Source organism: Carya illinoinensis, chromosome 13 (genome assembly GCF_018687715.1).
Source record: "Carya illinoinensis cultivar Pawnee chromosome 13, C.illinoinensisPawnee_v1, whole genome shotgun sequence".
Lineage (NCBI taxonomy): Eukaryota > Viridiplantae > Streptophyta > Magnoliopsida > Fagales > Juglandaceae > Carya > Carya illinoinensis.
The window spans coordinates 27,843,579-27,867,839 of NC_056764.1; the positions used below are offsets into that span (position 1 = coordinate 27,843,579).

The 24,261-nt window shown below is 36.8% G+C and overlaps 1 protein-coding gene across 1 annotated transcript; it reads right to left on the reverse strand.

Moving 5' to 3' along the window:
* Window positions 1-106: 106 nt before the first annotated feature.
* On the reverse strand, window positions 107-19,952 carry LOC122292346 (AP-2 complex subunit alpha-1-like). The gene is made up of 30 exons (XM_043100645.1): window positions 19,536-19,952; window positions 19,033-19,039; window positions 15,791-15,806; window positions 14,473-14,479; window positions 13,709-13,810; window positions 13,162-13,287; window positions 12,117-12,179; window positions 11,941-12,038; window positions 11,640-11,847; window positions 9,239-9,310; window positions 9,069-9,161; window positions 8,123-8,224; window positions 7,836-7,933; window positions 7,408-7,489; window positions 7,201-7,289; window positions 6,401-6,506; window positions 6,208-6,273; window positions 5,443-5,549; window positions 5,250-5,354; window positions 5,051-5,171; window positions 4,763-4,945; window positions 4,360-4,596; window positions 3,687-3,767; window positions 3,412-3,576; window positions 3,197-3,283; window positions 2,982-3,107; window positions 1,356-1,436; window positions 1,188-1,259; window positions 796-875; window positions 107-705 (listed from the first exon to the last, which is right to left on the reverse strand). Exons 1-30 carry the CDS (start codon window positions 19,665-19,667, stop codon window positions 555-557), a joined length of 3,063 nt encoding a protein of 1,020 aa, XP_042956579.1. The 5' UTR covers window positions 19,668-19,952; the 3' UTR covers window positions 107-554.
* Between the last annotated feature and the right edge of the window lie 4,309 nt (window positions 19,953-24,261).

A 24,261-nucleotide genomic window follows, 5' to 3' on the forward strand; every position in this document is an offset into this window, starting at 1 on the left:
AGGAACTTGGAAGAGGTCTCATCTCTGTATTTAATAATATCTTGCGGCATAATGGTGTAGGAAAACAACAGATAAAAAGTTAAAAATGGACAATAACCACATCTGCACTGTCCAATAATAATTGCTCTTATTAAGAATATTACTATGGATTAACAAACAAATGCAAACTGTTACAGCTTGTTCTAATTCATGCAAAAACTATCTTACATGCGGTAAAATATTATGCTACAGAAACCAATCCAGTGTTACTGGGAAGGGGAAAAAATCAAGAATAATAATAATAATAATAAAGAACCCTCACCCCCAAAAAGAGAAAAACCTCACCAAGGCACAAATTTTTTGCACAGAAAGAATCTCAAAATCCCGAGACTGCCCCATGGAAATCCCACTCACTCGGCCGATTACTAAATTAGCTCACCATTCCGCCAGCCCTTGCATTTTGATTTCTTCATCCACCACATAGCTTGAGGCACATATGGGTGACTCAGCTGTATAAATCAGGTTTACAAGTGTATAATGAACAAACCGTCACGCTTCACTCACCTTCAGCCTTTTTACAGTAAACCAGCCAGCATGGCTCCAGGATCCGTTAGTGCTGCTGCTGGACTCGTTGGTTGAGGTATTGGAGGTGCAGGCGTTGCTGCCATTGGAGAACGCAAGGCTGTAGGAATACTAACTAATTGTTCTTTGATGAACTCCTTCAACCTGCACATTAGCGATAAGAAAAATTCACCTAGGGTATAAAAATTCAGACTCAGGTTAGCAGCACATGACCAGGAAATTTAAAACACATACTCAAATGTCAATGTTGGGTCCCCTGAAGCAACTGTCATACGCAACTGCGTTCTGTCTGCGGGATCAGTTTCAATTCGAATCTGTGCTCATCAGAAAAGAAAAGGCATTCAAAACAGCAACCTTCCACAAGCTATATCGCATCCTAGAGTTTATATACTAAACCAAACATCACAAATATTCGCATTATCCGCATGGAGTATTAAGAAAAAAAAAAGTATCTCTCTCTCATTATTTATTCCACTTGTGCATTGTATGAACGGATACTCTTTTAACTTTATTTCTCCAAATATTGACCAGACAGCTTCAATTTCACTTGAAGTCTTATGGACTAGATAAGAATCGTTAATAAAAACGTAAAAGTTAAGTGCTGAAACTGGATGGACATTACTTACCAAGCAGAGCATGGGTCTCGTACTTTCTGAATAATATGTTGTGCTTGCAACAAGATTGTTTGGATTTGGGTCCTATAACAGAGAAATAACCAATGAAAAGCTCCATACAACCAACTGAGATGCAAGAAAAATTCAACATTTTTCTCTTTTCTTTTAAGAGCTACTTACAAGTCCTGGAGATACCATCAACCGAAAGCTGTTGAATAAATTTGCCATGTCCAGGAGAGGCATTGGTCTTACACCTCTAACCTGCACAGTTGACATGAAAACATGAGTATGCTAATTGTCAATATGATGAACACAGTAGCTAAAGAACAGAAACGATACTGCATACTGCAACCTGGGAGTTGCATATACAAAAAAAGAACAACACTGGACACTGACAATAATTTAATTCCCATATGTTGAAGTTTTTTAACTTTTATTCTTAAACAGTGAGCAGAAGGCATATAAGGGTGAGTGGTTTTTTTTATAGGTAAAAGAGATTTTATTAATACTAACAAAGGAATAGGCATAGCCCAAGAGTTTTCCCTTGTATATGTCCCCAGGTGAGTGATATTCCCCAACATCTGATCACGAGAATAATTGTCAATCTATTACAACATATAAAAGCTGAAGCACCCTGTTTGCAAAATATTGCACCACCTCATCATTTGTCTATTCTAATTTTACTTTTAATTATTTTATTATTCCCTCATTATAGTACATACGCATTTACCATTCCCCCTTTATTACCACTTTATTACTCGTCTATTGTACTTCCTGTCAACTTCCACCCTTTATTAACCACTTTATTAGCTGTCTTTTGCACTTCCCGTCTCTTGCACTTCTTGTCAATTACAACCTTTTATTTTCTTAAGTTCAAGTTTACCTTAAAACCATTGAATTCAAGGTTCTAAAAACTATTCGGCTTTCAGGTTATTAAAGATTATTAAAACTATTAGATGACCATCTCAGCATTAATATATTTCCTTAAACACTGTTCAATTTCCAGGCAAATTGGTTTCTAGGTTTGATTGGAAGTCTATTACACTTCCTCTTATTTCTTTGCAGATATAGATCTTCTATTTAAGGTGTCCCTTTTGGTTTTGTTGTCATCTCGGAGAGGAGCGGCCAATTGTCATCTTTGAAGTCATTGAGATACTACTCCAAACAATGCTGTAGCTTCTTCTTGAAAACCTATCTAATTGGGTGGCCGTGAAAGGTTCCAAACCGGTTTCCCTCTTAGAGATGAAACTCTTTGCGATAGTATTGGTGGTGTTGGTGGCCATATTTTTTGTGCAAAAAGCTGCGGATACTGAGACTCCAATGCCAAGCCCAGCATTTGACGTCGTCTCTCAGTGTATACAAATTGACAAGTATTTCTCATGACTATGAGAGAGAGAGGGGAATATAATAGAATTAAAAACTTAATAATTTCCTATGAGAGGTGTAGGGAAATATAATAGAATTAAAAACTTCTTAATTTCCCATGAGAGAGGTAGGGGAATATAAAAGAATTAAAAACTTAATTTCCTGCGCATCACACTAGCGTACAGCTTGTGCTTAAGAATTTTTCACCCTTTCCCTGCAATGAAATGATAAGTCAATTGTCCCACCTCACATGCATGTTGTGGTGACAATACCTAACATCTCATCACCATCAATTCAAATTTGATGCTAATAGAGAACTCCAACCATTATATAAGGCAAAATAGTAATGAGCATATAAGAAGAACATAATAACAAAGAATGAACTTTTTGTTGAAATAAAATTTTACTATTAACTCCAAAGAGAAGGAAAAAATTACATACCACTTCTTGGAGCTTCAAAGGTGGTCCTGAAAGTGATCTCCATTGAGGGAAAAACTCGTCACCAGAAACTGATATAGGATGAAGAAATTTATTCAAGACAGCAGGAAGGCGAAGCTTGGCATTGACCTATGAGAAGAAAAATAAGTCAACGATATTACCTAGCTTTGTGTTTCATTGCTGGCAAAAAAAATCAAAATGGCATGTGTAAGAAATACCATATTGTTACCAAACTTGTAGGAGAAATCAAGAACAGCTACGTCCCTACTAGGGCGGAGATTCACAACTTCAAGAGGGCATTGCACCTATAAACACAAAATGATAAAAGTGCAAACAAATGTGAAGGGCATTAATAAATAAGAACAGAAAAAAAGAGTAGCCATTAGATAAACCAACAGGTGGTGGTTCATTGCAAGAATTACAAAGTCTTCACCTGCGCTCTGGGAGGAATAGTATCCGGGACTAATGAGAGCTCTATCTTTAAATGGGAAGGAGGCAATATTATAGCATGAACAGAAACAAGTGGAGAAGTATTCTTGTTTCCCAAGAAAAGAACAACTCGTCCTTGATGTGCTCGCCACTCTGCTTTAATGCCAATCTGGGGTAGTATTTAACAATAAAATTACATCAGTTCTTGTTGAAGCTTCAAACTTTTAAAACCCGCACGGAAAATAAGAAATACTACAAAAGAAGCATCTTATAGTAAACCTGGATATAAGGATCCTCGTATAGAACACCACTATCCTTCAAGCACAAAGCATGAAACCTTTCAGCAATACTTCCTATTGGCTACAAAATTGAATAATGGAGTTAGCTTGTTAAAATTTTGGTCAAGCACAATACAAGGATGTCACAATCTGACAGCACGTAGCAGGGGAGACTAGATCACGTCTTTCTGATGCTGATAAGGCCAGTTTAAACGCAACAAACACGGACTTTCCAAGAACGTATCAATCTTACAAGGAAACCAGTAACTTTGGGAAGCCTTGGAGAAAATGGGATAAAATTTTTTAATGGGAGTTCAGATTATTTGGGAAGAAAACAAGTTAAGCTACGCTCATTGGACACTATCAGGGACAACAATTGAACTCTTCAAAAATGGTAACTCATAAAAAAAGTATATATAATTACTTACAAAAAAATGCAAGCTAATAAAGCTCAACTGAGGTTGGCTCACTAAAAGGCTTGCTCAAGACTGCTTGAAAAACAAATGCATCAAGCATGAGGAATGCAATACTCAATTTATTTACATTTCAGTAGACTATGTTAAATATTGATGGATATTCCTATTTATGCAATAGAGTTCACTGCATATGAAATATTATTAAACTCACCTCTTCAAATAAGCAATACATAGTTTCATAATAACAGTCACTTGTACCTGAACCGAATTTGTCTGCTCTTCAACAGGTACAATGGCTGCTGCTTCCACTGTATTTGGAACATTTTCCAAGCCAGATACTATATTTTGTTGAGACTGGACATCGGTACCAGGAGGGCCTTCAATAGCCAGTGGGCCCAATAGATCACCAAGGAGATCGGCTGAAGGAGTTTGGGGATCTACTTTACTCAAAATTCCATTCTCATGTGACAGCCCTTGCTCTGCCATATTTTGATCCTATCATGATAATCAAACATACATCAATTCCAATTAAAAAAATTAACGAATGATAGATTCAATCCTAAGATTCCAAAATTATTGAGGGGGACATGTTAACAACGGTAGGGGTTCAGGAAAAACACAAAATGGAATTAAAGGAAAAAAATGAAAAGGAAGAACTAACCTCATTAATGCTCATGCTGGGCACCTTTACAAGACTAAGCTGGATGCCGGATGGAGTCCCATTAGCAGGACGCTGGTCAGTTACAACCAGAGCACTTGACATTTGCTGCTGGGCCCGCAACTTTATAGCACTTTGTTCCGCAGTATCAACTTCAGTATCTTCAGCCTTCTTAATCAATGCAGACTAAATTTTAAAGAGAATCCTAAAAGTTAGTGCCAAAACCCTTGAAGTAATCACTCATCCAACAAAGCTACAAGTGTCACTGAACAAAAACCACAGCAGAAGTACCTGTCGCTCAGGAAATTTGGGCATTTCAGCCAATATATCCATTAAAGATGCACCTTTCCTACTCAAGGCATGATATTCCACAGCTCGTTGTTGTATCTCAGCATCAATGCAACTCTCATATCTACATGAAAAAGTGTGTTAAAGAAACCGACAGGACTTTTTAACATGTAGACAATAGATGCACGGCTAAAAATCTCACTTGTTAAATATTCCCCAAATCTGATTCTGTAGTTCTGGGTCTGGGGGTTGAGTGTGCATTAAAATCTTAGCATATGTAGAAAGAAGAATAGGAATGGTAGAAGACCTGCAATAAATAATGGACTCTAAGATATACTAGAAGGAATGACAACTGAAAATTAGGAAGACAAGGGGTAACGTTGAGTGCCCCTTACAATACAGTAGGAAGCTTCTCATGTATGATGCTAAATAATTCCTTAGGACTACACCCAGGCCGTCTTGCCAAAAGGTGGCCAAATTCTCCAAGGAGATATGCACTGACCTGTAGCACATATGCCAATCCCAAATAGATTTAGACATTTGCCCTAACCAAAATTTCTTTGAATGTATCAGAGATGTTTAATTCAGTACATAACAACACGCATAAGAAAAACTGATTAAAATTCATAGGCGTCTTGCGACATGATATGAAACTGGAACTCCCTAATAAATCATGTTCATTTGTGGGGGATATGCACAACTAGGATAAGTAGTTTGTTGTAGGTACGAATTCTGGCTTCTTCATTAAGCCTATTGTCATCATTAAGCCCAAGTACACGTGACCATATACAAGAAAATCACCTAAGCATGATTATCTAGTGATAAAAGAAAGTCATGACTATTCAATCCATTATCACAGTTTTTTCTCTCTTTGTTTTTGTTTTTTGTTGTTCTTGTTGTTTGTTTTTTTTTTTTTTTTATCCCTCTTCTCTGAAGTAGATATAAAAAAAACCTTAATTTTTAAACTAGGGTTGGCAAGGGCCTCTCGTGTATATACTTATCAAGCATTCTTGAACAGTTGGAACATTGGCAACAAGCTATGCAATATAGAGGCAAAGGAAAAAACAGAGCACAAAAAAAAAAAAAAAAAAAAAAAAAGGTATAACTCTAGCTAAAAAATTATCATGAAAGCTTTGATACACCTTATACAGAATACAAACCTTCACCATTGTCTCATGTATAGCAGGCTTGTCAAGATACTCTCTCGCTTTTGCTGCTGCATAAGGCTGATCAAATTATGAAATCTCAGTTAAAATACAATTAGAAACATTTTATTAGAAACAGGCCATCAATCCAAAAGAAAACAGAAACAGAAGCAACAAAGCATATATTATAAATATTTTTTTTAATCACCTGTAGGTCTTCATTGTTTGTAACAAACTGCACAACACGAAACCATATGTCATCGCTAACGAAATCCCCAGCCTTATCAATCAATTGAAGAATCACATCGACATACCTGTGCCCCATTAAAATAGTATGACATGATCAGTACAAGATTCAGAATGCACGTAATAGCAAATGAATGGCAAACCTTTACTTGCAAATCTTTAGGTAAAGGCTACACATATTACAGAAGAAAATGCAAGATGCTCTAGAAACTTGTTTATTAACGAACAATATATTTTTTATTCAATCACACAAAAAACCTCAATTTACTCATTGGGGTTATAGTGTAGATGTGGCTAGTTCATTCCAAGTTGTTTCATATAGTATTAGAGTCGAGTTCAAAAGCCAGCCATTTCAGCTTGTTGCATGATATGGTCTTAAGAAGGACGTTAGGAATGTAGGAGGGGGAGTATGTAACACCCCAACCCCACATTGAAAAAAACAAATAATTAAGCTAAAGTGGGTGAGATATAAATGTAATCATGGGTATCAAGTGCCACATTGGCTACCTACTAGATGATATCAGACTTTATCAGTGATTCTAGGGAAGCTTCAAAATTGACTAGTACCAACTCAAGAACAGCCTAAACCATATATGGGACTATGCTCCAGGAGAACGAGTCAATATTACAATTCAAATTGTTCGGAATGAGATTATAAAGGGCAAAAACTTCTCCCTTCCAAGCAATGTAGGATCTCATTCACCACCTCCTATACCCAACTTGGGATGTTACACAATTGCTTGCACAAAAAACCTTGCTTACCATGATAAATCAGGGGCAAACTTTTCTGCAAGAATAGCAGCTTTAAGAGACAATTCCTCACGCATTGCAAATTCTGCCGTACTGAGATACTGAAAATAAAATGAAACTGACTTCAGATTGAAACTTTCTCGGAACTGTCTATATATATTTATTGATAACTGTCTATCATGTACAAAATAAGTAGTCCAGATCCAGCATTGACCGTACCTGCAATAATTCTTCAACTATGTCCTTTGCGTTTGTAATGTCACACATACCATAAAGCAAATCAAGAGCACGTCTACGAATACTGAGGGCATATATTGACGTCAGTTAGTGATATAGATTTCAGAATATATAAACACATACATACCTGCACAAAATGCACACTCAAGCTAGGGAAACCCTTCTTTTTTTAAGATAAGTCACTCAAGATAGGGAAATCCTAATCTCCCCAACTTTAGGTGGAGGCTAACATCCACCATAATTGACCATATATTCTCTTTAGTTAACATGATCTATGAAAACAGAAATTATTTCGCAAAGATAGAGTCCATACCACATCAAAACAAAATCTATTGCAAATGAATAAGCGACAATGTCAAGAATTCTAACATTTTCAGAACGAAAATAAAGCACTACACAACAAATTTAACCTGATATCAGGATCCTTCAATGAGGTTATGATCTGAGCTTGGTGTCTTTTGATGATATCTTGCACATCTGTCACCAACAACATCCGGGTCATATTCTCCTGCATCAGAACAATGTGAACATCAAATTATGCAGTTACAAAGTAACTTGAATTTACCCTCCTAAGTTTAGACAGAAAGTCTTCATATGTAATCGATCATAGGTTGCCTTAAAAGGGAGACAGAGAAAAGGCCACAGGGAAGACAGAAAATGTGGAAATCTATGATGTCTCATAGGTTTCACAACTTACCAAGCCAAGATATCGAATATTTGGTTCGCGAACAGCAATAAACTTTCCAAGAAGGGCAACACACTGAGACATCATCTCTTTTTCGGCATCAAGATGCATGACCTAAGATGAGGCAATTAGAACATGCAAAACATATAAGAGAGCCACAATAGATGCTAAAGATGAGTAAAATTGTATTCTTTTCTACAAGCAAAGTTACAGAGGTCAGGAAAAAATAATCCCCCCCCCCCCCCCCCCCCCAACAAACCAAAAACTCCCCCAAAATAAGAAGAAGGTGAGGGGTCAAGGACTAAATCTCATGGTTGTGTTTGCCTTCCCCAAGTATTTTTTTAAAAATGCTAGGAAGCTCCACTCCTTCACTATCCTTGTACTTCTCTGGTTTTTTTTTTTCCAGCAAATGCATGTGGACTGCAAGTATTTGTAGGTATGTGTATGTGAGAGAGAGAGAAAGGTCCTACATTCGTATGAGTTCACTTATCCAAAACATGCATGCTTTGCATAGTTATGCTTGTAAGTGGGTATGTCCAATATATATATACATGCATGCAGGCCCGTTATGTTCTAGATCAGAAACGTTTCAAGAAATATCAGAAACGTTTCAAGAAATAAAACATCCATTTCCCAAAAATTGCACAAAGTAATTCATTTCCATAAAGACAATTGAAAAATACCGAACGTTCAAAGATGTCATCCTTCTTTCAAGTTTCAGCAAAATTTCACCACAGTAGCATTGTCTCTACACAAGCACACACGTCTATGTGGGTATGCACAAGTGTTTGTATAGAGCAAATGTTACAGTAACATGTGCTTGTGTTTGTGTGACTATATAAATGAACCATAAATATGCACACAAGAAGTTGACATTAAAAACGATTAAAAAAACACTAAATGATCAAGAAGCCATTTTAAAATATACAATACCATAATATTTGCGCTGTAAACTTACAAGAGCAAGAGCTTCAAAGAGAACAGCATGTGATGCGTTGTTCTTATTTACATTTTTCACAACATCAGTCCCCATCAATATCCGTTGTAGGACCTGAAAGTAAAGACTCAAGGTTTTAATATATCAGAATGTAAAAAGAAAAAACACAATTCCCTTGAGAAAAGCAGAACCTCAAACAATGATCTTCTGGTATTTGGATCTTCAATGGTTGGGAAATACTGAAGAGCCCTCATTGTCTTAACCTGCGTTGACCAAGTGCTCACAAGCATTAATACGGACTTGCTAATACATCAACCTATTCATGTAACCAAGTGTCAATCACCGACAAAAAGTTACTTAAGCATGGAAATTTTGTAAACTAAGATCGATGTAACATAATCATATCACATGAATATACCGATGATGAGAAGATTTCCATTCTAGGTTAATAACAAGTGGGATTTTCATGAAATTGTAGTAATCCAATAGAAAAGATTATTTGCTTTAATTCTTCTGAAAAATAAAATTTCACTTCAAAATTTCAAATGAAGTTAGAGGAGTGTATGGGGTGAGTTTGTGGAAGCCCATTCGGAAGGGTTGGGGGGAATTTTCTAATCATATTAAATTTAAGGTGGGGGATGGGAAAAGGATTCTGTCTTGGCATGATATTTAGCGTGGGGATTGTGCTCTCAAGATTGATTTTCCTTCTTTATTTAGGATTGCTGGAGATCAAGATGCTGTGGTAGCTGATTCTTTTTCTTGTTTGTATAATAACATTCAATGGAATGTTGATTTTGTTAGAGATGTTAATGATTGGGAGGTGAATGCAGTTTCTGATTTTTTGGGAAGACTTCGTAATTCAAAGGTTCTACAGGGAAGGGAGGATAGATTATTGTGGGGTCAGGCAGGAAATTCCAGGTTTTCAGTTAGCTCATATTATAAGGTGCTAACCTGTCATTGTGGTTTTGACTTTCCTTGGACAAGCATTTGAAGAGCGAAGGTACCTACTAAGGTGGCATTCTTCTGTTGGTTGGATCTCTTGGTAAAATTCTGACCGCGGATAATCTAAGAAAGTGTGGTATGTGTGTGGTTGATTGATGCTTCATGTGCAAGAAAGATGGTGAATCTATAAATCACCTCTTTATGCATTGTGAGGTGACAAAGTCTTTGTGGAATGAGATTTTTGGTTGGACGGGTTTTGTTTGAGTGATGCCGAAGGAAGTGGTTGATCTTCTTGCATGTTGGAATGGTTTTGAGGGGAGAATTCGTGTGGCTGCCATATGGAAGATGATTCCTTTGTGCTTGATGTGGTGTCTTTGGCTGAAAAGGAATGGGAGATGCTTTGAAGACAAAGAACATTCTTTGAGAGACCTTAGGGATTTTTTCTTTTGTACTTTGGGTTCGTGGGATAAGGCTCTTGTATCGAATGATGATCATTTTCAGGATTTTCTTTAGGCTCTTTTGGTTTCTAGTGTGATGTATGTATTTCCTTTGTACATGGGCTTTTGCCTATTCATGGTAATAAAATTTTCTTATTAACTATAAAAAAATAAAAAAATAAAAAATAAATTTTCATTGAAGTATATATGTGAGGAGAAGCTGTTCTTTTTCTTTTCACTACAGCAAAAGTAACAAGGTACCCACAAAAATTATATAGGTAAAATAAAATGAAGCCAGAACAGCAGATGAAGACTGGATATCAGATAAATGACCGATTATGGATGATCAAGCCAGAACAATTTTTTTTTTTTTTTTTTTTCTTTTTTTTTTAAATCAACCACAAAACTAAAGTGAACGACGTCCATACTTCAGCATAAAGAATTAATAAGCAGCCTCTTCAATAAACCAATGCCAATCTCCACTTTCGTTATTGCTTCTCCAACTATAATTCAAATGTTTTTTTTGATAAGTAACTATAATTCAAATGTTATCCCTTTTTTTGATAAGTAATAAGATATTTCATTGATATAAAGATAGGCATAGCCCAAGTACACTAGAGGTATACACAAGCATCAATTCAAATGTTATCTAATACTACAACTATTGCATTTGGATGTTGGATAAAATTGAATGATACCATTTTTATAGATCCATCATCAAGTATGAGCCACCAAAAAGGGGGGAACTATTCAGCATAACTGAAAGCATAGTATAGATTTATACTTTCATGGCCTCATTATGACAGTGGATTTGCAGATCATAAATATCTACATACATCACTATGTGCATACATAAATAGGTATGCACCTACATATCAATGGGTCAATTCAGTTTCTACTGGACAAGCAAGGATGGCCAAATTACTTCTAAAAAAAAAAAACAAAACAAAACAAAAAACAAAAAAGCAAGGGGTCCGAGATCCCTTGCATTAATATTTCTTTTATTTCTATTCTTCAACTTAGTATTTATCAACCAGTCAGACTACAATGGACTACCAATCTGATTACGTTGCAACCAGTTTCAGAGTTCTAAACATTTGTCAGTTTTCATTTTATCCATCCAGTTGTCTTGGGTAACATCAATCAGATATGCTTGCACAACATGCATTAATTTGCCATCAATTACTAGAGGTGGGAAAAATAGAAGACAAACCTGAAGCCAGGGAGATGGGATACCATAGTAAGTGTATTCTTGGGGAATATCCTGGTTCCTGGCAAGCCTCTCTAATGTTTTAACACACTTTGGAAGACAACTCCAATATGCTTCATGGTTATTTGACACTAGGGCAACGAGAAGGCTCATAGATGATGTCAAGACACCAAGATCACGTTCATCTAATAGCTGTGCCATCCGATCCACCCTAAGACATATGGCAAAAGTGACTACTCAGTAACCACAAGTAAACCCATCTCATGAAAACAGCCTTTTTCCAGAAAAGGAATATTCACACAACCAGCCATCAACATTGACGACATCAGGATTTTTCCTAAACAAGCGCAGCAGACAGAGTGCAGCTTTCTTCCTCACAAGTGGTCTACAACTGCTAGAGATCTAAATCAAAAGACTTGGTTAAATTCATCATTTTCTAAAAATATTATCTAAAATATTAAAAAAAAATTGTTCTCTTACTAGTAGCTTTTGAACATCAGGCGCTAATGACTCAGCAAAATCTCTCCCGCCAATGTTGCCAACCTAGATAGATGAAGAATGAGGTAAAGTCATGACAGCAATAACTTTGAGTTCACAACAAGAGCATGATATGATATTGATGAAAAAGAAGACAATGTTTCAAGGACGAGTGATGAAATATTAGACATTCTTGTACATGAATGGTAAAAAAAATACTTTCATCAGAGTTATTTCAAATAGTAAGAATACCAGACAACTAAAAAAGGTAACAGAACAAGTACAAACATATTAAGAAAATGATAAAACAAGTACGGTCATCAGAAAACATCCCAAGAAGCTCGAATATTACATTCAATTTCTACATACTTGCAAGGCATGGTAATGAATCCTTCCCTTCATTACACCAAAACAATAACTAACAGCATTGTATTGTTAATCTAGAGTTACTGATAAAAATTAAGTATTGTTAATCTAGAGTTAAAAACCACATTCCAGGAAAATGGAATCAATGTACCATCATATAAAGCATGTGAGAATACAGGTACAGATAAAAGTAACCAAATATTGTGAAAAGAGAAAAGAAGGGTACACAATGAAGGGAAGGAACTCGGTGGTGTAGCTATATTTTTCTTAGAAGCAGTCATAAACCAGGAGATAGGATGCTTGTTTCAATGTTGGGTAGTGGAAAAATATAAAGCAAACCTTGTATGAACCTAACCAAATCTAAATCGTTAAAATACGGCTCTATGGAGTTGAAACAAATTGCACACTTGCAAGGGAAATTTCTTTAACCTTTTCCTCGGGAACTGGGAAGTATTTTTCAAATGACATCCTTCATCTACTAATGATAAATGTGCATCAAGATACGTGCTACAGTTCAAGTAATTCCATAAGAATCTTCGTAAAGTAAAACAGGTGGTACTTTTGGCGAATAAACGAGGATAGAAAAACATAATCACAGATAATTTAAAGCAAATAGCTTAATAGCAAGCACTTAAAATGTTAAACATTTCAAATAGCAAATAGAAAATACCTACTCACATACCATAGTCAATGCCAAACACTGGAAAGTCTCATTGCGACCAATAATATCATTGCGCACAGTGTTTATCGCCAGTCTTAAGAAATCATGGTTCTCATTTAGCAAACATGACGTCACAATGTACCCAACCTGCAGCCATTTTTAGCATAATAAAAAAGAAACAATACAGATGAGAGTGAAGTTATTTCGGAACATATAGGACATGGTAATATATTACTAGCATGGAATATTAAACCATTATTGAGATGAAAAAGATGCTTTCTGAAGACCACAAGTCAAATAATACAAGAAAGCCATGAAGATATCAAAACTAAATATGCATTATCTTCTACAATTATATTTGGACCTGGGGTTTTACCAAGTCTTCATCAATTTGGCATGTTCATGTATGTATAATGTATAAATATTTCTAAAAGGTTTACTTTAATTTAATTCACTCAACATACCTATAAAAAGAATTTAATTTATTCAACTTATATGAGAAACAATTAACATGTACAGAGAACTGATGAGTTCATGTGATTAAAATAAAGTCAAAAGATCAAGTTACCTGCTTTTCTGGATATTTTGGTGCAGATATTAGAGAAACAGCTTCCATGTGACCAAAATCCACATCATAACCCAACATGAAAATGTAGAGCATTTTCCAATACTCCTCCGTGTTGTTGTTGTTGAGAGAGATATCTCTCTCTTTTCTCCCTCCTCCAGTTGTTGTTGTTAGAGAGAATAAATTAAATATTTTCAATATTTTGTGAAACAGGCAGCAGCAAGTTGAAAAGTGACAAGGAATGACATTTTCAGCAGAGCTGGGTTATGCCGTGTGGATTTTTTCAGAGCTTGAGGGGTTTGAGACAAGGGGATCCGCTATCTCCTTTTCTCTTTGTTGTAGTTAAGGAGGCCCTGAGTCACATGGTGGAGGCTACTGTTAGGGGAGGTTTCTTGCTGGTTTTGCCGTGGATAATGTTAATAATGAGGCTGTATCCATCTCCCATTTATTATTTGTGGATGATACTCTAATTTTTTTTTATGCTGACAGCGGACAAATTCAAGCTTTAAGGGCTGTTCTATTGTGTTTCAGAACTTAAGGGTCCTGGTAGGGAAGGTAACGAATATCAATCTCCTAGCCGAGTTGTTGGGATGCAAAGTGGCCACTCTTCCTATGAAATACCTCGGACTCCCTTTGGGAGCTTCTTTTAAAGCAAAAAACATTTGGGACGGAGTCGTAGAGAAAAGGTTGTCGGGATGGAAGCGGCTTAATCTCTCAAAAGGAGGCAAAGTAACTCTCATCCAAAGTACCCTTTTCAATCTCCCAACGTATTTTCTTTCCTTATTTCCTTTACCAGTGGGGGAGGCTAATCAGATTGAAAAGCTACTTAGAGCCTTTTTGTCGGGAGGCATGGGTAAGCAAAATAAATTTCATCTTGTGAATTGGCAAAAAGTGTGCAGTCCGAAGAAGTTGGGAGGTTTGGGGGTGCATAACTTGATCACTTTTAATAAAGCCCTACTAGGAAAGTGGTTGTGGAGATTCCAATTGGAAGGGACTTCATTGTGGAGATTGGTCGTGGGTCGGAAGTATGGGTGTGAATGTTTTTTATTTTATTTTATTTTATTGGGGGGGGGGGGGGGGGGGGGGGGGGTTTCCAAGGAGGGTAGGGGGTCATATGTGAGTCTTTGGAAATTTATTAGAAAGGGGTGGAAGGTGTTTGCAACACATTTGTATTATTAAAAAAAAGGGTGTTTGCAACACATATTAACTTTGAAGTCGGAGAGGGTACAAGAATTAGGTTCTGGTTTGACGAGTGGTGTGGTGAAAGATCACTAGCTTCTGTTTTTCCAGGTGTTTTCAGATTGGCTGGAAATTAGCAGGCCGCTGTCTTGGATGCGCTGTGTCAAGCCAATAGTTCTGTGCATTGGAATATGATCTTTTCTAGAAATGCACAGGATTGGGAAGTCGAGGAGACAGCAGGTTTTTTCAGCTTGCTTTATTCAAGGACGATAGGAGGCAATGTGAGTGATAGAATGTTGTGGAAACCTTCAGGGAATAAAAAATTTTCTGTTAAATCTTTCTATAAGTTGCTGACTAATTATCAGCCCATTGCTTTTCCATGGAAGGGTATTTGGAGAGTTTCCTGTGCCTCCCAAAGTTACTTTTTTCACTTGGACAGCAGTTTTAGGAAAGGTTTTGATGGCTGACAACTTAGGGAAACGGGGGATGGTTGTAATGGAGTGGTATTATATGTGTAAGAACAATGGCGAATCGATTGACCATCTTTTTCTTCATTGCGAGGTGGCAAGGGAGTTATGGGATGGCCTACTTAGTAGAGCTAGGCTGTCTTGGATTATGCCGAAGAGGGTGGCAGAGCTCTTAGCATGCTGGAAAAGGCATCATTAGAGTCCTCAACTGGCTGCGATGTGGAGGATGGCCCCTTTGTGCTTATGTGGTGTATATGGATAGAAAGAAATGAGAGATGCTTCAACAAGAAGGAGAGCGCTAGGGGGGGAATTATGGAATTGTTTTGTACTTTATATGGTTCAATGGCTTTCTGCTATAGCTTTAAAGGGAGGGAATGTTCATGAGTTTTTGCTTTCTTTTCAGCTTTCTAGAATGTCACTAAGTGTCTCTTTTGTATACTTCTTGTGTACATGGGCTTTGCCTAGTTTTATTTGATCAATGATAATTCTTACTTATAAAAAAAAATAAATAAATGATTGAGAGGCTCATTGTGGAGACACAATAAGCTATCCACTTCTCCTTGAAACCACACCTTAGCATTTACAACAAAAACTCTCAGTTGACATAACCATATACTTTTTCCAAATCAATTTTGCATAGTAGACCAACTCTCAAGACCTTATCTTGCTGCTAGGCATTCATTGGCAATAAGAATGGAGTATGAAGCTTACTTTCCCCTAATGAAAGCATTGGCAATATACTTACAAAAAAATGAAAGCATTGGCAATATACTTACAAAAAAATGAAAGCATTGGCAATATGAACTTTAAATGAAAAACATACAAAAAACTAAACAAAGATGGCAAGCATGATGCAATAGTCTTTAAGGGAACCCAATCCAATGCAATTGCACAAAAATGATTTTTTTTTCTTCTAGGGAGTGACTCACACCCTTACAAGATTAAACTTGAGAACTTCATCCCCCATGGACCTACGGGAGCAGATCCCATTAGGTCCAAGGACCAAAGGCAGAAAAAAAAAAAACACCGCCCAATGCTGATATTCGAGCACACCTCTTTTGACCAAATGTTATTTCCTCAACTTAATATGATCCAAGGGGCTGTGAAAATTTGCAGTCCAACAGTGCATTTCATGTAGGTAGACATTTTTCTTTCATGACTAAATCCTAATGATTGATGTAATGACACATATTCCACTAGTTCAATCACTTGGCTAGTGACCTTACCACCAAACATTAATCCCAAAACTAAGGTCTCGTTTGGTTACACAGATGAGATGAGATGAGAAATTTGTAAATAACAGTGACATAGTTTGTGAATAGTAGTTAAATGGTTTGAGTTAAGTTGTTTTATGAATTTTTTGGAAAAGAGAGAGAAAAAAAATTGAATAAAAATATTATAAAGTTAAAATATTGTTATAATATTATTTTTGTTTTGAGATTTAAAAAAGTTGAATTATTTTTTATATTTTGTTTGAAAGTTTGGGAAAGTTGTAATGATTAGATAATGATTAGATGAAAAAGTTGAAAAGTTGGAAATTTGAAATTGAAAAGTGCTTGTATTTGAATAGAGTTTAGATATTGAGATGAGATGGGATGAGATAGATTGAGACCATCCGTGAAACCAAATGAGGCCTAAGAGATTTAAGAAGGTTCAATGGGTGTCTCTATAAAATTTCAAACGGAGAGGAACTTTACACGACTTCTAAAATTGACTGCAGCTGATGATCATAATTTGACTAGTGGGTCTGGAGGTGGACAAGTCACCTCCTCCTAGGATGTTGAGGATATTCAACATCTTAGCATCTCATTGCCTGAAGTCTTATTTTCATTTCATCCAAACCTCACATCTCCATCCAGAATATTACTGAAACAACAACAGGACAAGAAAAATGAAAATATTACATTTCCTAAACCAAATACCAGTTTTGTGATATATCCCATCTTTTTAGCCTATACAAATCCACACACACACACCCCCCCCCCCCCCCCAAAAAAAAAATCAATTTTTACACTCAATCCATAAAAATCCATAGGAAAAGGCCAAAAATATAAATAAACTCCAAATGCTTTAATCACTAATGTTAAATACGAAATTACAGGGAAGCCTTAAGCAAAAAGCAAGAATAGATTTCTTGGGCTAAACCAAGGTAGTTTAGTTATACTAAAATCTGCAAGGATGTGGAGATAAAAATTTATTCATGCTTAATCCCTCAAGTAGCATCCTTGAAAAACCTAAGCCAACCGCACCCGTTCCTTTAGAGAGAGACTCTCCCTTCTCTCTAGAAAACTCCATTCCAGTGATAGCCGATGCCGGAGAGGAGCCTTCTCCTTTCCATTTCCGCACTGTATATACACTTTCAATGTAGTGTTTTTTCCCTCCTCCCTTCAACGGTTCGGTTTTGGTCAAATCTGCTTCTCTTCGGCCGCCATCTACCTACACGGGCTGTACCACCCCTTCCCACAGCCGCCAATCTACTAGAACAGTGCGGAGCCGCGCCATAATGCTCAGCGCATTGTCCTCACGCGTGGCTTGTTTCCGATCGTGGTCTCCAAGCGTCGCCGCACTCTGACGCCTCCGATGGCTACACTCGCCATATCAGCAGCTTCGTCTCGCCAAGATTTTCCAGATCTGGGCCACCCCGCCTCCTTTCCACCAGCGCGTGGCTACCTCGCGCCATCACAAGTGCGCGTGAACACAGATGATCACTGGCCGCAGATCAATCCATCCGATTTCGTGTGGATCTCTCCAAAAATCACCTCAAGACAACAAACAACAGTGCACCCGCCACTTTCACCGCTTCTAGCAGATCTGTTCGCAACTTTTTGTGAACTTCTTATTACCGTCTTTTAAGATGGCGCCCTCTTGGTAGGACTTGGGTGAAGACCAAGAAATTGGTCACTAAAACCCCCCCTTTTTTTATCCACCTCTTTGTACTGTTGTTATTGTTCTGAGGCGTTTGTTAGAGAACCCCACCCCCTCCTCATATATCATATTTTCTACTTTTTTAATGAAGTTCACTCGCTTGCTTAGAGAGAGAGAGAGAGAGAGAGAGAGAGAGAGAGAGAGAGAGAGAGAGAGAGAGAGGGGGGGGGGGGAAGCATCCACGAAAGTCCTAAATTATCAGCTTAGTCAATGTGGACCCTTCAAAACAAGATCATCAGTCTTAAGAATGTCTATGGCGTATATAAATAAGATCTACCTAGCCCAGATACTTAGCCACTTGGTGAGGAGATAACCCAGCTCCCATAAATTAGCCTAAGCAATCATATGCATTATCTATCTTCCCACATCCATTGAATCAAAAGTCAAGGACGCAGTTGCAATGCTGACCACACATGTTCCTAAACAGAAAACTCCTACACACCAGGAAGTATTTGCCCTTCTTATTTGATTTCTTTACCATACCAGAACTGATCTTTCTGTTTTTCTTTTCGATGAGTACCGTAACAGATCTAATATTACGAGATCAGTGGACAGCATACACAGTTCAAGTACATCTCAACATCACACTATATATGCCAATCTTTCCATCTCATTGCTAGTGGAAAGAAAATGCATGTTGCAGTATCATGCTTATCTTTTGAAATCCTCATGTACAACATTAAATGCTAGCACTAAAAAAGTCATAATTAGCTAATAATACGAAAGCATATTGCCGATCATTTCTGAATGTGGTACTAAGTCCCTATTGCCTCTCGTAATAGAAAGCCATTCCAAAGACGGTTTGGAATTAGCCTGGAAAGCGCAAGGCTCTCTAACAGCTGATGACAGCAAATCCCTTTCAAAATACTAGAGAACGTGCTACAAGAAGCTATGAATGTTCAGCCGCTCACTATTTTAAGGAAGTAAATTAGAACAGAAATTTAAATTTTTCTTTCCTGAAAGGGGAAAAAAAAAACTTAGAAGTTCCTTCTAACTACGCCATGTCGCCATGTAGTTGAATGATGTTTATCTGAGTGAAAAGCTTGCTCATAAATGTCCCCAAAGTCCAAATTCCTTTCGTTTCTAACATTTTCAGGTAAACAGACACGTAAATAGCCCAGAATCCTAACCTAATAAATGAAAATAACGGGCAACTAAACAAAGCATACGCAAAATCCTAAGAAAATAAAGGGGCAAAATATTGTAATGCACAAGTAGAAACACAAAAGTGAGTACGCATAGGCGGCATAGGCCCTAACCTTCTCGTTCTTGAAGCGAGTACGAATGTTTCCGAGCTCCTTGTCGACGCGGAGGCGCTCCTGGTCTTTGTTCTGGCAATTGCGGACGTCGCTGATGAATACGGAGAGCCCTCGCATGCCCGACAACGCCATCGCCGCTCAGATCAAGCCCCGCACGTGCACACACGTACACCCAGCGAGACACGGAGGGAGTGTGTGTGTGAGAGAGAGAGAGAGAGAGAGAGAGAGAGAGAGAGAGAGAGAGAGCCTCCTGAAGAGCTCCCAATCCTAGATCCTCTCTGGTTCGGATCTAAGGCTGCGACAATTACAGAAGGGGCAATGGTCGAGAAGATCAGCTCCTCTAATTCGAAACCGAAATGCCTTTGAACAGAGAGAGAGAAAGTTGGACTGTTGAAATTTTAATTGGAAAAGCCGTCACAAAGAGCACGGAGACGACTTTTATTTACCACGCCTCCCATCAAAATCCAATTTAGATGGTTAATTCCAAAACCATCTAAATTCATTTCATTTAGTTATATTATTATAATGTTTTTAAGTTTTTATATAAAATATAATAAATAATTTTATTTTTTAAAATTTTAAAATAATAATAATATTAAAAAAATTATATTTTAATAATATTTTATTTAATTTTTATCTTTCATATCAAATTATCTCATCTAATTTATATCTCAACTTTGAATCCAAACCATTTAAAAATTCATTTGAATAGTAAGATGACATGAGATGATTTTAAATAAAAATTTAAAATTGAATAAAATATTATTTTTTAAGATTATTATTATTTTTAGATTTAAAAAAATTGAATTATTTATTATATTTTGTGAAAAAATTTAGAAAAATTATAATAATGAGATAAGATAAAATAAGATGAAATGAAATACTCTCTGAATCCAAACAAACTCTAAATCACATCGCCTCTTAATTAAATCGACTCTCAATTATTTTCAATAAATTTTTCATTCCCCTTTTCCTTCCTAAATTTCCTTTTATCTTGAAAGTTTAAGGAATACACGTATTATTATAAAACCATTATCATACAAGTGTTAAAATTATAAAAAAATAATTTAAATAAATTTATAAATTAACGTGAATATATATATATATATGATACGTTACTTTTATAAAATTCTTTTGAGATTAAAACATTAAGCAGATTCAACGGGACACTTAGCCCATGGGTAATCTGTTTACCAATTGAGCAGTAGTAAATGGTTATGTTGATTTTGTAAATGGTGGCGAGTGAGGTTGTTCTTCAGTGGCTGACTGACTGTTGCTAGTGGTGGTTCTGTTGGCACTGAAGGTGATGGCAGCAGACAGACACTATGCTTGCGTTTCTTTCATGAAGTCCAATACTTGGTGTCGTTGCTATTGGCAACCTGAAATGGCTTTTGGCGTCATGTAGGGGGGGCATTGTGGTTGCAGTGGTAATGAGATGCTATCATGGTAGTTGTGGGCCTTCTGGCATGCCAGCATGCCATTTCAAGGTGAATGCCAGGGGCAGGCATTGCTGATCAGCACGAAGATACCCACTTTTTAATTAATCAGAGAAAAAAAAAAGGTTTATTCTGACCAAAATAAAGGTGCTCCAAGATAGCTTGATACTTGCAGCTCTTATTCAAAATTTTCAAGTGATTTTCTTGCTATGAGAAGCTAATTTAATTGGCAAAGATTTTTTTTTTTTTTAATAGGTAATAAGTTATTTTATTGATATAAAGATGGGTTAAAAGTATACATGTGCATACACATATTTAAGAACTAGAAATAGTTACAATGAAATCATGGAAATTGAGACCATTCAAATCTAAAGCAATGGCTTACAAAAATAAAGTCTTCCATAAAAACACTCTAAAACTCTTCTAAGGAACGTTCATGATCTTTAAAATATTTATCATTTCTTTCACTCCAAATCTACCAAAAAATACATATTGGAGTCATCTTCCACATGGCTGCGATCTGTGGTGTCCCAGTGATCCCTCTCCAATTTGCTAAAAGTTCAAACACCCTACCCGGCATTACCCATACAATTCTCATTCTGCTGAAAAAATAGTTCCACATATCACGAACAAATTCACAATGTTAAAGTAGATGGTCTACCGTTTCACCATTATTTTTACATAAATAACACTAATCCATTATTATAAGGCTACATCTTCTAAGATTATTAATGGTCATAATCTTTCCTAAAACTGCTGTCTATACAAAGAATACGACCTTGGTGGATGCTTTACTCCTTCAAATATTCTTCCAAGATAAATTGTGCCTTTATTGCATGGTAATAGCTTCATAAAATGAGTGTACCGAGAATTTCCCTTTTCTATACCATCACATCTGCTGCCGTGGCAGCAATAGAAGTATTATACAGCAAGTTAAGAAATTCCACCAAAGCATTCACTTCCCAATCATGTGCATCCCGAGTAAGGCTAATATTTCACTCCTATATACCGTGATTGATTACCCTCTAATCAGCCACCGTGGCTTCTTTTTCCCGTACAGTACTGAAAATTGTAGGATAAGTATCCTTCAAAGTTGTGTCTCCCACCCACATATCCATCCAAAAAAAATATTGATTCTATTACCATCCCCCAAACACAACCGGATATTACTAGCAAAAGAGTATCAATATTTCCGTATATACTTCTATAGCCCCACTTCATATGTCCCTCTACCCTCTTTAGAACACTACCCCCCCAATTCACTACCATACTTCATGTCAATCACCCCTTTCCATAAGGCTCCCCTCTCACAATTATAACAACACAACTATTTACCTAATAATGTCTTATTAAAAGCCCTCATATTCCGAACCCCCAAGCCACCATCTCTTAAAGGAGAACACACCTTATCCCATCTCCCAAACTTAACTCCTATACCACTCCATAAAAAATCGCGTTGAAGTTTCTTTATTGTCAATGCAAGCTAGCAGGAAGAGGGAATAAGGATAAGTAGTATGTGGAACGGTTGGATAAAATACTCTTGATAAGTGCGATTTGCCCCTCTTTTGATAAATACACACTTTTCCACTTGGCCAACTTATGCTCAAATTTTTTCAGCATCCCCTCTCAAATTGACTTGACTTTGAAAGAAGGTCCCAATGAAAGACCAATGTACTTCAAAGGCAACAGAGAAACCACACAACCCAAAATATTAGCCAACTCTCTAATATTGCTTACTTCACCAACCACTACCATCTCCATCTTCGTAAGATTAATCTTCAACCCTGATAATGTTTCAAAACAAAGTAAGATGGCCTTCATAGATTGGATACGTCCTGCATTTACCTCATAAAAGTGTCATTTGCAAATAAGAGGTGAGAAATAATGGTGGACTTGATTAGGCAATAGTGGAATTCATACTTATTTAAGGGCAATCCAAGCAATGTATTGGCTGGAATGTTGAAAGCTTTGAAGAAGGATTTGAAGACATGGAATGAACAAGTATTTGGTGATGTAACATTACAAAAGAAGAGCTTGCTTCAAAAGTTACAAAATTTGGAGGGTGTAGGGGATGAAAACAACCGTACAGATCAAGTAGTTTCTGAATTAGAAAGATTGACTCTAATAAAGGAGATTTCGTGGAGGCAAAAGTCAAGGGTTTTGTAGATTCGGGAGGGGGATAAATGCATAAAGTTTTTTCACCGAGTGGCTAATGCACATAGGAGGTTTAATTACATTGAGTCCATGACCATTGATGGAGGAACATCATCAGATCAGATTGTGATAAAAAGGAACATGTGGCTAGCCATTTCGAACATTTGTTGTTGGAAGCTCATGCATGGAGGCCTACCATAAGTGGCCTAGCCTTTGAGGCTATTGATCAAAATAATATAGTTTGGTTAGAGAGGCCATTTGAAGAGAGAGGTATACCAAGTAATCAGGAAAATGAATAAAGATAAAGCTCCATGCCCGGATAGATTCACTATAGCTTTTTTTCAGACTTGTTAGGAGGTGGTGATAAAGGATGTAATGCTAGTTTTTCAGGAATTTTTCATTTATGGAAAATTTGAAAAAAGTTTAAATGCTACTTTTATTACTCTAGTCCATAAAAAGGCTGGTGTAATGGAGGTATAAGATTTCAGATGGATCAGCCTTGTGGGTAGCATGTATAAGATACTTTTAAAAGTTCTTGCTAATAGGATGAGCACGGGTCATGGAGAAGATTAGCTCTAAATCCCAAAATGCCTCTGTGAGGGGAGACAAATTCTAGATTTGATTCTTATAGCCAATTAATGCCTGGAAGGCTGGATAGCAAAATCAGGTCAATAGTCCCAGGTATTTTATGCAAACTTGATATGGAGAAGGCATACGACCATGTTCACTGTGATTTCTTAATATATATGCTAAGTAGATGTGGTTTTGGAGAAAGTGGACAAAGCATTATGTGTCAACTGCGCGCTTTTCGATCTTGATAAATGGTGATCCAATGAGATTCTTTAATAGCTCGTGGGGACTACGATAAGGAGCTCTATTATCACCCATTTTATTTGTCTTGGTAATGGAGGTCCTAAGTAGAATGGTATCGGCAGCGGTAGGGGAAGGATTTTTTTACATGCAGCAGGCTGGAGCATGGTTGATTATCATAATTCAGACAAATCTGACTGGGTTCAGCCAATACACACAGTTCGGCAAAAATTTATAGCCTCAGATCCTATTGGTAGGATTGATTAAAAAAGAAAAAGGTGAAAACCAAGTAATAAAGAAGGCCCCAAAAAATAAAAATAAAAAAA

What these genes read in the sequence shown, in the direction of transcription:
- LOC122292346 (XM_043100645.1), bottom strand. Translation starts at nt 19,667, where the DNA reads ATGGCGTTGTCGGGCATGCGAGGGCTCTCCGTATTCATCAGCGACGTC. An exon ending in ACGAGGATCCTTATATCCAG is followed by an intron (nt 3,577 to 3,686) that starts GTTTACTATAAG and finishes ATACTACCCCAG; the next exon opens with ATTGGCATTAAAGCAGAGTG. An exon ending in TGATGGTATCTCCAGGACTT is followed by an intron (nt 1,260 to 1,355) that starts GTAAGTAGCTCT and finishes TCTCTGTTATAG; the next exon opens with GACCCAAATCCAAACAATCT.